Source organism: Apaloderma vittatum, unplaced genomic scaffold (assembly GCF_000703405.1).
Source record: "Apaloderma vittatum isolate BGI_N311 unplaced genomic scaffold, ASM70340v1 scaffold10696, whole genome shotgun sequence".
Classification (NCBI taxonomy): Eukaryota; Metazoa; Chordata; class Aves; order Trogoniformes; family Trogonidae; genus Apaloderma; species Apaloderma vittatum.
The window spans coordinates 14,834-26,697 of NW_009723399.1; the positions used below are offsets into that span (position 1 = coordinate 14,834).

Consider the following 11,864-nt stretch of genomic DNA (forward strand, 5'->3'; position numbering starts at 1 on the left):
TACTGCTAGATCTCTGATTTTCTGTGCAGGACAGATCATAAAGTTCCACCTAATTAATTCTTCTACTAGTTTATGGCTTTGGTTCAGCTAGAGCATCCTGTTTAGATTTAAAACCATGTAAATTCATAAACTACCTATAATAGTAGCAGGAGCATTTCTCATAGTGCTAATTAGCCTCACTCCTACTAATTTGTATCCCACTGCCTAAATTAAGGTACTTTCAATCTTAGATCATTTGCACTAAATATGTAGGTGACCACCACACACACACACCACCACACACCCACACCCACACCCACACCCACCCACACACATATTTATACATACAAAAGGACACACAGATAAGTGTTCAGAAAATTGCAACTGCGGTATTTCCAAGATTCATTTTAGAATCTTAACATTTGCAGACTGATTTAAACAAGAAATTTCCAAGGACTCTTTAGCCACAGAAAAAAAAAACAACATAAAAGAAGAAATTAACAGCACGCCATTGTTTAACAAACAGAAAGCTTTCTCCTTTGCCTTTGTGCATGCATGCAGACATCTGCTTCCAGGGAATAAACCCTTCTAAAATATCATTGCTTTGCTCCTCTAGTATATTTCTGAATCTTATTAAAACCATTCCATACTATTCTCTATTATCACAAACTAGAAAATCTGATGGAATTTTATAAAATGATCCGCTAAGGAAAATTTTCACTTAATGCATTCACATATGAATATTACCAGTGGAACACTGTCAAAATGTTAGTTTTATCATAAAATAGAATCCGATGCACATCTACAATGTGTGTTTTTTCATGCCTGTGTTGTAACTCTGCCAAATCAAAACAAAGTGAAATATATGTAACCCTGCTGAGGCAAGAGTGTCTTCAAAAAGTGGTCATAAAACTCAGAAGGATAAGAGCATAATTTTAGAAATTCTTCAGAACAAAATAACTTTTCCTGTATGAAGCTGTCCCTTACTCTTTTCCATACACCGCTCATTGCCTCCAAATATATCATGTAAATGTTGGACAGTTAAAAATACAGTGACAGTTACCAGGTGCAAAACAACGTGCTCCATTTATGTTAATGTCTAAAGAAATGACACATGCACCTATTTGGCTCCTCACGTTGCACCATTCAGTTCAAATTTCTATTTGCCTGCACTTCCTAACTTTTAAGGTTAATTAAAAAATTTAAAAGTATAATTAACATGAAGAAAAATCAAGTGATTAGTTCCTGAAATGTATCATACAACTTGTCTGCTGCTGCTGGGAATTTTTTCTAGAACATGTATGTGACTCATATGTCTAAAATCTACTTTTAAATTGACTTAAAACATTTGATGATTATTGTACCATGATTATATTAAAACTCTATTCCATTAAAAAAACTTTATCCAAGACCGTAGTGTGCATGAAGTAAATATATAATCCCACCTGAATAAATAATAACACGTTCAATTAATTTTTTCATCTGTGCTTACATATAAATCCAATAAAAGCTGAAAATGTTTAAATTCATTAATGAAAAACACCAATTAATCTTTAGAACAGAAATGGTTTACAGTTAACTAGTTGATATTTTGCTGCAAAACTCTTTAAATCACTTTGAGGACTCTGATGGGAACACACACATTTACAAACTTTAAATTAACTTCTTGTGAATAATACTGATTAAACTTTTCTGCTTTTGTATATTTTTCAGTTGGTAAATATATTTCCGTATAATCCTTGATAAAAAATTTAAATGTGGAAAATCAGTTTTAGTTTTAAATGAACATGAATCAATTATTTTTTTCCTTCTGCAGGTTCCTCCCTGTCTCTATAATGACAGCAGCTGAAAGAATTAAGAATGAGCAACCCTTTTCAGTTAGCATCCACTTCTCACTTCTAATTTCTCTTCCATTCTTGTTTGAACTTTGTAACACATATCCACTTTGGAATATAATGTGATGCAGAGCTTTCTGAAGGGGCACTGAATGAGAGCAATGTAGATGCAACAATTTAGTCTGGTCTAGGCAGCCATGCTAAGTGACAGGGGTAATTAGCTATGATGCTATGGCAACACTGTGCTAGTCACATTCAGTGTACTGGATCTGTTTCTGAGAAAAAAAATTATATATATATAAATATATATATGGATATATAGATAAACATATTCATATCTGAAAAAGAATATATATCACTGTCACCCTATTTGAAAAAGAAATAAAATGAAGGACTTGAAGGAGAGGCAGAAGAAGCCAGATCTGTTCAGTCTGATGAAATCTAACTGGGGATCTAGTTTGTGACTTCAGCTATCTCACAAAGAGCTATACAGAAGACAGAGACAGACTTTTCTCAGAAATGCAGATCTAAAGAAAAAGAAGGAAGTCACAAGTTGCAGCACAGGAAATTCTCACACAGGATAAGGAAAAATATTTGAGACAGTGATTCAGCACTGGAACAGGTGCCCAGAGAGGTGCTGGAATTTCCATCCTTAGACTGAAAACTGAGCTGCCTAAGGCTCTACACAACCCAACCTAACTATGAAGTTGGCCCTGCTCAAAGACTCTGGACCACAGGACCTCCAGAGGTACATTCCAATCAACCAACTTGCATTTCTCTATGATTATAATGCTTCTGTAGAAAAAGCAATACACAAACAGCCAGTGTATCATTGTAATTTCTCAACTTTTCATGCATAGATTTACTTGCTTCCCTTTTAATCTTTTTATAAGAATTATAAAACTTTCCAGGATGGGGTTGCCATAAGTTGAGATTTTGATGAAGTTCCACTACTTAGACGTGGAAAAGTTTGGGCTAACATATTTATGCAAGATACAGATCTGTCAACAATTAGGTTAGGAGGCCCTCAACTTGAAACCATTTCTCCTGGAGTACTGAAAGCCAGCTGATTATTATAGGTAGTTGACCTGTGAAGTCTTTGAAATTAAATTATTTCTTTTGAGTTATATATATGTGTGTGAACACCTACATATATATACTCATATAAACTCAACTGAGTTAGTAAAAAATTAAAACATATATACAGTACTGAAAAAAATATCAGTATGAAAATGACAACTAATATCTCAACTTGTGGCTACGAAAGAAGGTGAAAGCAAAAGGTATGTGGATTTTCGTTGGGATCAGAGTGTCACAATCTCATATGAAATTTAATTTATTGTGAGAAATAAAAGTGTGACTCCTGAAAGTATTCAGAGTGGACCTACCTTGATTTCCATTTTTAACCATTCAATAAATACTTTTGCTCTTTCAGTTGTTAAGGTTAAGAATACTAAATGGTTATAATAAACATCACATTAAATGATAGAAGAAAACTAATGTTGCTTTCTTTTGACTAGCGGAACAGCATTTTAAAAATCTACAAACTGTACCGTAGAGAAAAGTAATGAGCATGACAGATGGAAACAATCTACAGGCAACTAATTTTGAATAATTAAGACTGCTCAGTACTGGAGAGAGATGAATAAAAGGTTCATGGTAAAATATATACAAGCCTATCACTCTCTGGTAAAGTGACTTTCTTTCTAAAACCCTTCTTGTGACTACCCATTTCAAACATTCTGTACTTATTCCAGATGAATACCAATCAAGTGGAATTGTCCAGACTAGAAGAGAAATCATCTTTGATGATAGGGAAAGGAAAAAGCAGAAACCCTAGACAAAGATCAAGATATTTTACAATCTTAAAATATTGTTGCAAAGCAAGATTTTTTTTTTCCCCATACATACAAAGATTAACTTCAAAGGCAATACTTGTTAAATAAATAAATGTATCTACTTATATATTATATAATATCTGAACACTTTGGAAATACAGCAACTATAGAGACCTGGAGTGAAAACCTGAGCTTACAGAAAACGTGACTTTTTCCTGTGACTTAAAAGTGGAATCAGACTTCATTCAAAAACTTTCATTACAATATTTAATGTTGCATTCTTTTGCATTTCTTTTTCCTTAAAAGCCTATGTTAAATGTACATTTTTGTTTATCTTTCCTTTTAACCTAAAACTGCTCATGATAACAAAGTTTCTTCTGGAATATGTGTTAAAAATCTGCTGGATTAAGGGTCTCCAAAAATTTGTTTGACTTTCTGAGCCAAACTTTAGTCTAATCCCTTTAGACTAAAGTTAGTCTGTCCCTTTACAGGCTAATCTGAAAGACTTCAAAATAGCAAACTGTATGGAACTCAATCTGTTTATCTGAAAAGGATGAAAGGGTTTGTGCTTCATCTAGATTTGAACTTTTGGTTCCACAGTGTCTAGGTATTTCAAACCAGAAGTTTACACCATTAAGACATGCCACTCATGGTAACTCAGTCTTTCCTATGTGAATAACCATGATAGAAAGATAAATGAGTGCCTTGATAAACTAGCAAAAGATATTTCTAAATAGTAAATGACAACTATTATGAAAAGGGTCTATCAAAATTGCAATTTCAGGCACAAGAGGTGGTATTTACCTTTTTTTTTAAAAATCATTCTGTGCAAATCTCAGAGAAAAAAGTAAGTCACTTAACAGGAACATTAGTTCATTCCCTAATGGCACACAAGAAACCCCTTCTTTCATTTATTACCTTTGTCTCATCCCACTTCCAAGGTAATCAGTTTAAGACTACCTTAGCCAACCAAACTGTGAAATAAATCCAGTGTAGCCTATAACACAGGCAGCCTCAGTTAATATTTTTCAAATTATTTACATCTGAAGGGCCGCGCCTGTCTGGATAGCTGGGCCTGACGCTTCTCTGGACTTGGTTTCTGCTACTCACATCTGTTTCAGCTTTAGACTTTCACTGGTATTCTGCCAGCAGCCACAACTTTTTAATGGCTACAATAAACTACAGAGACTCATCAAATCTTTGTTGTACGTGTTAAAATTATAACCTCTTCAATTAAAATTTTGATTTAAAAGTAAACTGTAGCATTATCTAAAGAAAAAAATCTGAAAGGCATTGTTAAAGACATACAACATTTTTCTATGGGTGATTGTTTCTTTGTTTAAATAAAAGAGAAACTAGTCACGGGAATGCATGTTAGAATTCTGCTGCATATTTCTGAGTGATAAAACACCGACATCTGAAAACATTTCCACAACTTCTTTTGTTTCAAATCTTTGCTGTCATTAACTTTGTATGTTAATTGGTTTGGCTGGTTTTCAAATACATCTTTAAAAAAATTATGAAAACAACCTTGACAACAATTTTCCTAGATTTTCTATAAATACCTAAGAAAATTTGTTTTAGCAAACAGAAATCAGTGATTACAAGAAAGCTGCAGGTTTGTTTTGGGTTTTTTTGAAGAGTTGAAGTGTTCAGCTTTTCCTACTTGCTATCTGTGTCTTTGAAATGTACAACAAATATGATGTGAATGCCTCAGCCTCACTGCAGATCCTGCAAGACTAAGATGCATGACAGCAGGACTACATGCTGAAAAAGTACAAGATCAAACACAGATCATGTTTCTGCACAAACTAGCCCAAAAGAGGGCAGGCCAAGGGTTTACAGGGCCAAGCGATGAGAGGAGATAGAGCACTCGCTTATGCCCAGGTCAAACAAACAACAACTGATACTTTCCTACCACTGTTAACCTTTGAAATTATCCTAAAGATGGCAGTGACCTAATCCAGCAATTTCTAACTATAAGGATAAATTATTTTATAACTGTTTTCATTGCCTTACACTGAAAAAAATGAAAAAACAGACATCCTGTTCAATTCTGATTCTAAAAGGACTCTTCCATTTTGATGCAGAGATGTAAATAAGTTTTTACAGACTTTTGTGCAGATTCTCTCCCTAAACTCCATTTTCTACACAAAACTGCTTCAGTAGAAGTAGCAACTTTTCCTTAACAAAAAAGAGAGTCCTAAAACATTCAGTCATCATTTGCTGGATTTATTTTAGAACATCATATGAAGCACAAAACAAAAATGAAACTGCTTGGAACACTTAGAGAGCAACCCTTCCCATTTTATTTCCACTCAGTACCTTGATTGATAGATGAGTTGGGTTTTGGAGCCCCTCTTTATAATAAACATTTTTAAATGTTTATTTTATGTCCCAGGGTGAAAATATTTTGAACTGGATCTTTCCATTTCCCTTTGCTGTGCCTTGGCAAGCTGTGTTTTATTTCTACATTAATAGTATTCAACTCTTTCTTGTAGCTGTTAAATTGTTGTCGTACTGAAAAAAGTATTTACGTTATGGAACTAAGAGATATCTACAGTTAAACACACAATTCTGGAGAAGCTAGAAGAAAATTCACACATAACTAAAGAAAATTTCAGAATGATTTCTTCTGGGGCCTTTTGACTGTAAAAGAGAAATTAGTTTTCAGTATCTTTACTTCCTTTTTTATTAAGTCATGAGTTTGATTTTTTTTTTTTACTTTCTAATTTATGTTAGTAATTTGTGCCACAGTGTAAAAACTTGAAATGAATCAACACTATAAACCTAATTAGCAATAAGAAAACCCCATAAAGGTCACATTTTAAATGGCACTTTTTTGTTAGCAGAACAAATGTGAAAATTCCCAGTTACCTTCTAGATCTCTCCTCAGTTTCCTTAAGTCTTTTATTAGGTCTTCAAACCTAACTTGGGAGGCCTGGAAAAAATCTTGTGGTTCTGGTAAAGGAAAAATACTCTTGTCTGTTCCTGCTTCCTAAACAAACAAACAAACAAACAAACAGAGCCCCGTGAAAAGTGAATGCATTTGCGGTGAAATTAATTACTTTTTTTGAAACATCATCTATGAAATACTGTTATAAAACTGCAAAAACTAAATATTTTAAATCATTATTGCTAAAACAACATATATACCATTCAAGATGAAATCCTGACCATTCTGAGTGTTGAAACTTCCTTTTAGAAAAAGCAAATTGTGCTCAATTTAAACAATGAACCAACATTGAGCTCACAGCATTTCATTTCATATCAATAAAGGCTTAGATAAGAGATTAGAAGCTACTTAAAATCAGGTAACATGAATGCCTATTTTAATGCAACAAGTGATCTTATGACAAAAGTTTGTGGTTTAACTCCCTCCTAGTTCATTAAGTATAAACACACTTTATAAGCATAAATTGAAAACAATATTGATAAATTGCTGGAAGTATTTTATACAGACAAAAATATAAAGCTGAAGATCTATGTGGCTAAATAAATCACATGGGTTAATGTCTGCATGGATCTCCTAAGTATATACCTTATTTTTAACACAGCAAGAAAAAAAAGCGCAGAAGTAAAACAAAACAAAAGAGAAAAACTTACCAAAGTTCAAAGCAATATCTCCAGTGGAAATTTAACAAGTATATAAATGGTATTAATATGTCATTGCTGAGTATAAGCATATACTAGTGAGTTTAAAATACTACTTGTGCACAGATTGCAGGTCAGAGAATGGTTTTGGGAACAGGGAAATAAATAATTTTATTATTGCAAAGACATGAACATACGGAGGAAAAAGTACGGCATTTACACTGTGTCCATTTCCTCCCAAGGGAGATAAACTGATAAAATTCCCTGAAGTAAAATTATAGTATAGCAGAAAGCTTGCAGAAATACTAAATATTTAAATAAATTAATTAGAAAGTATTACCTTCAGCCTTGCTAAAAAAGGAGAAAGAATACATATATAAATACCCTGAGAACCAAGAAACATTACAGGCTAGACAAAGTTGCTTTTGTTTCCTACATTTTCAATCTCTAGCTTCATCCTTGTCAACTGACTCACCTATCTTAACTATCTGTCTTTGCCTTCTGTCACGAGAAGAGAAATCACACTTCTGTCTCCCTTACTACCACATCAGAAAAAGAGTTACAGCATTATAGCAACCAGGATGGAAGCAGACAGGAGGGGAGTGACCTCCTGTCCAGTCTACAATTGCCTGCAGTGCTTCCCAAAAATTTATCATAAAACCTATAGCAAATTCCAAGCCTTTTGAGGTCCGCAAATTACAAAAATGCAAGTTAAATGGATTTAATTATTCCATCAAAGCCACTGCGTTCACATTTTTAAAAAGCTATTATAAACACTTTTACAGTCTCTTAAAGAAACTTACTTTTGGAGAGGCCGATAGAGCAAAGAAATATTTTTACCTTATCACAATGGCGTAGGTAATATATGACGACATAATCCACAAGATTAATACCGTTATCCTAGGAAAAAATAAATATATTATTAAAAATGTGTGCAATTAACACTGTTTCAGGTGAGTGAAAATTTACTTTATTTCAAAATAAATACATTATTATTTTATACTGCTGTGAGAAATAGGTCTCACATTACCTTCAGCCCTAATGTTACTGACTAAAAAAAAATCCATCTTTTCTAATGTAGGCTTGGTGGTACCACCACAGGATCTAGAGCTTCTTTGGGTTCTACATACCAGATAACAAAACATGCGCTAGAAGAAGCTGTCCTCATCTCTCTTTTTAATAATAAAAGGCTTTACTGAATAATAATATCAACTCGAATAATAGCATTAATTACTAGTATTATTCCTAAATATAATAGGAACTAAATATTACAGTCAACTCAGATACATTAAGGTGAACTGAACTTCTTGATTCCTTCAGTCTCAATTCACCTATAATGAAGATCTGAAAGAGGCATAGCTATTTTTTATGTTTCACTCTAAATATAAAACCAGACAAAATGGACCTAACAAGTATATTTCATGCTCTGTTGCCTTGTATGACTTCTAACACCCACTTTGTGGTTCTTTTTTTGTGTTACATCTCACTGGGTCATCATAGGCCACATGAACTCTAGGAAAAGCATGTGACTTACACGTTGTAGGGGTACCATTCCACAAGATAAAAGAATCATAATATAGGGAACTGTATATGGAATGTCTTTGAAGTTCTTTTGGATGTGTTTTCATATTGTGCATTGACAGGTGTCAGGACAAACATTTGTATGTGAACAATGTTTGACTTCCTGTACAGAGCTGCCTCGCCTATATTAGAGCCTGCAGCACATTATATTTTATTAATATCATACACTAAGAAAATTCCTAGCTAAGCAAGTCATTGCTGTCATGCAGACAAAGTCACTCTGCTTGTATAACAGTTTTAGGAGAAATTGCTGGCAGGTCATGTGACACAAAGGAATGGAGGTGACTCATGAACATTTGATTGCCCTTTTAGAGTAAAATATCCGTTTTATTCTATTTTCTATATGCAAAACTATCAAACTTATTACTTGGTTTAAAGTGTATTTCTAGAAAACAAAACAGATTTTGAAGTGGTGAGCTACATTTTTTAAAAAAAATCTCTATATCAAGTAACTTTCTAGGTTCACGTGATAAAATATTACTTTTATGTGAAATAAGAGATATTAAACATTTAATCTTTACCTTAGCTCCTGAAATTTAGCTTACCTAGATGTAACACTGCTCCTGGCAAATCCCAGAAAGGGAATAATGGGACCCAAGAGAGATACCTTAGTGTTCAAATATAGAAGATCTTTCATTCTTCTTCCTTGCAAATACGGTCTACCAATTATCTCTGACATTTCTTGTCTCCCTGCAGCAGCTGGCCCCTTCGAGTTTTTATGCATTTTGGAGACTAGTCTAAAGTAATAATACATTTATTTTGGCTACTAGGAAACTGTAAATACTGTCATTTTTCAGCTTGTTTGGCTAAGGAACAAGTCTTATGCACTTATACTGTACATCTGTCACTCCTTTTCATAACTCACAGTTTTGGAACGTGCTGGCTAAATTCAGCCAAATTGGAAAGTCCCAGAGATAATTAAATTCTTACAAGTTTAGGGTTAGACAGAAGAGTGAGACTAAAATTAGTACGTCTGAGTACACACTGACTGAGAAAAGTCAGGCAAAACTCAAGTTGTTTTACACTTTTCTTCATGGCAGCTGGCCAACCAGTGAACACCTGAGTACTGGGAAACTTGGCCTGTTTCTAGTTTAGCTACAGCCTGTACTGTGTATTGTCTGTGGAGTAGGAAGTAAGAGGAAGCAAGAATCAGAAACATAGATTCTTTTAGGAGGGAAAAGACCTTGAAGATCACTGAGTCCAGTTGTTAACCTACCAGTGCCATGTTCACGACTAAACCATGTTCCTTAATACCACATCTACACATCTTTTGAATGCCCCCAGGGATGGTGACATCATCACTTCTCTGGGCAGCCTGTTCCAGCACTTGACAAACCTTTCAGAGAAGAAATTTTTCCTAATATCCAATCTAAATCTCCCCTGTCGCAACCCAAGGCCATTTCCTCTTATTCATTCACTTATTGCTTGGGAGAAATGACCAACCCCACCTCGCTACAACCTCCTTTCAGGCAGTTGCAGAGAGCGATAAGGTCTCCTCTCAGCCCTCTTTTCTCCAGGCTGAACAACCCCAGTTCCCTCAGCCGCTCCTCATAAGACTTGTTCTCTGCACCCTTCACCAGCTTTGTTGCCTTCATTGGACACGCTCCAGCACTTAAATGTCTTTAGAAGACAAAGGACCCAAAACCATTCCTAAAACTTTTGTTAATACAGTTACTCACTGAGCCATTCATTAAACTTGTTTTTACACTTTGTTAATGATGGTATCCACAAATAAAATTCAAAGGTCTCTATACATACTGCTTTCCTGACATTGCCTTCATTCCTATGTATATGAAGCACAACTGGGAACCAAAGCCAAAAATCTACCTTTCCCATAGTTAAAGACAGTACTTCACATAGGAAAAGAGAAAGAACATGAAAGTATAGGTTTTCTTCTCACCCTCCAAATCTGTACAAGCATCAGCAGAAAATACCTCCTATTCTTTGCTGCTTTGTGTGTATCCATGCGGTGTCAAGGTAAGAAGGACTTTGAGCAGTGTTTCCATTGCCTACATTATCTAGCATCTCCTCCTCTGCTCTACTGAAATAACGGACAAATTAACCTTGTCTCAAAAGGTGTCTGGAGACTGTTTGAGCCTGACTTTGATCCTAGTACAACTAATCAAAAATGCGCAAGTGGTTCTCAATTTTTGACAAAATAATTTATGCAATCTATGAACATTTTCTTGTGCATGCCATTCAGAATTCATTTCCAACACCCATTTAACTGTCAATTAAAAAAAAAGACTGAAAAGGTCTTGTTGGGTCTGACATACTTCTTTGAAGAGGATTAAAATCCCCTATATTTATATCCTTTACATATAATTCCTTAGTGCATATGCTACACTGAAGCTTTATGGATATTTTGTTTGTAAAGTTATTTTTTAAAACATTTTTACTCACATAGAGCTACCTTTTATTAAGAGCAAGGAAAAAAAATGGAGACATTTACGGGAGAAGACTTCAGCAGTCTGTGCTCTCTTACTTCTCTCTACCCTACTGTATTTAAGTTCCTACTAGTAAAAGAGACACACAGAAGTTATCACATAATTATCCTAACAGTACTAAATAGGAGAAATTGGAGATTAAGGAAATATGCACACATGCACAAGGAGGTGAAAAGTTGAGAGAAAAAAGCAAGAATATGGTACAAAATGCTTTGCTATTTCAAGGAAGAACAGTAAGAAATAAAAGATTAACTTCTGACAGATGATGGAACAAAAAAAAGATCACTTCAGAAAAATTATCTTTAACTAAAATTGAGTACTTACTCTGCTTTTGACATCCTTTAGTTTGGGGAGTATTTCCAAACCAAATCCATCAGCTTGACCTCGGGTCCTATTTCCACCATTCATATAGTTTCCAAAAGCCAGAATCAAACCTAAAATTTCCTTCACACTTGTCATGTTCAGCAAAGCCTGGAAAATGGATACTAGCCTGTGACTTCCGTTGGCACAAAATTTTTAATTGTTAATATAAAAAAAATCTTTTTCTTATTTTATTTTTGCTAGAGGTTTTGCTTATGTGTTTTTACTCC

General features: G+C 34.3%; 1 protein-coding gene across 1 annotated transcript in view; it reads right to left on the bottom strand.

The window, feature by feature from the left end:
• LOC104275979 (formin-like) overlaps positions 1 to 11,864 on the bottom strand; it is a gene marked incomplete at its 3' end in the record, with an annotated part of 94,828 nt that overhangs the window by 7,034 nt on the left and 75,930 nt on the right. The window contains 3 exon segments of the mRNA XM_009872105.1: positions 6,530 to 6,650; positions 8,087 to 8,146; positions 11,599 to 11,745. Coding sequence (XP_009870407.1) covers positions 6,530 to 6,650; positions 8,087 to 8,146; positions 11,599 to 11,745 — 328 coding nt within the window.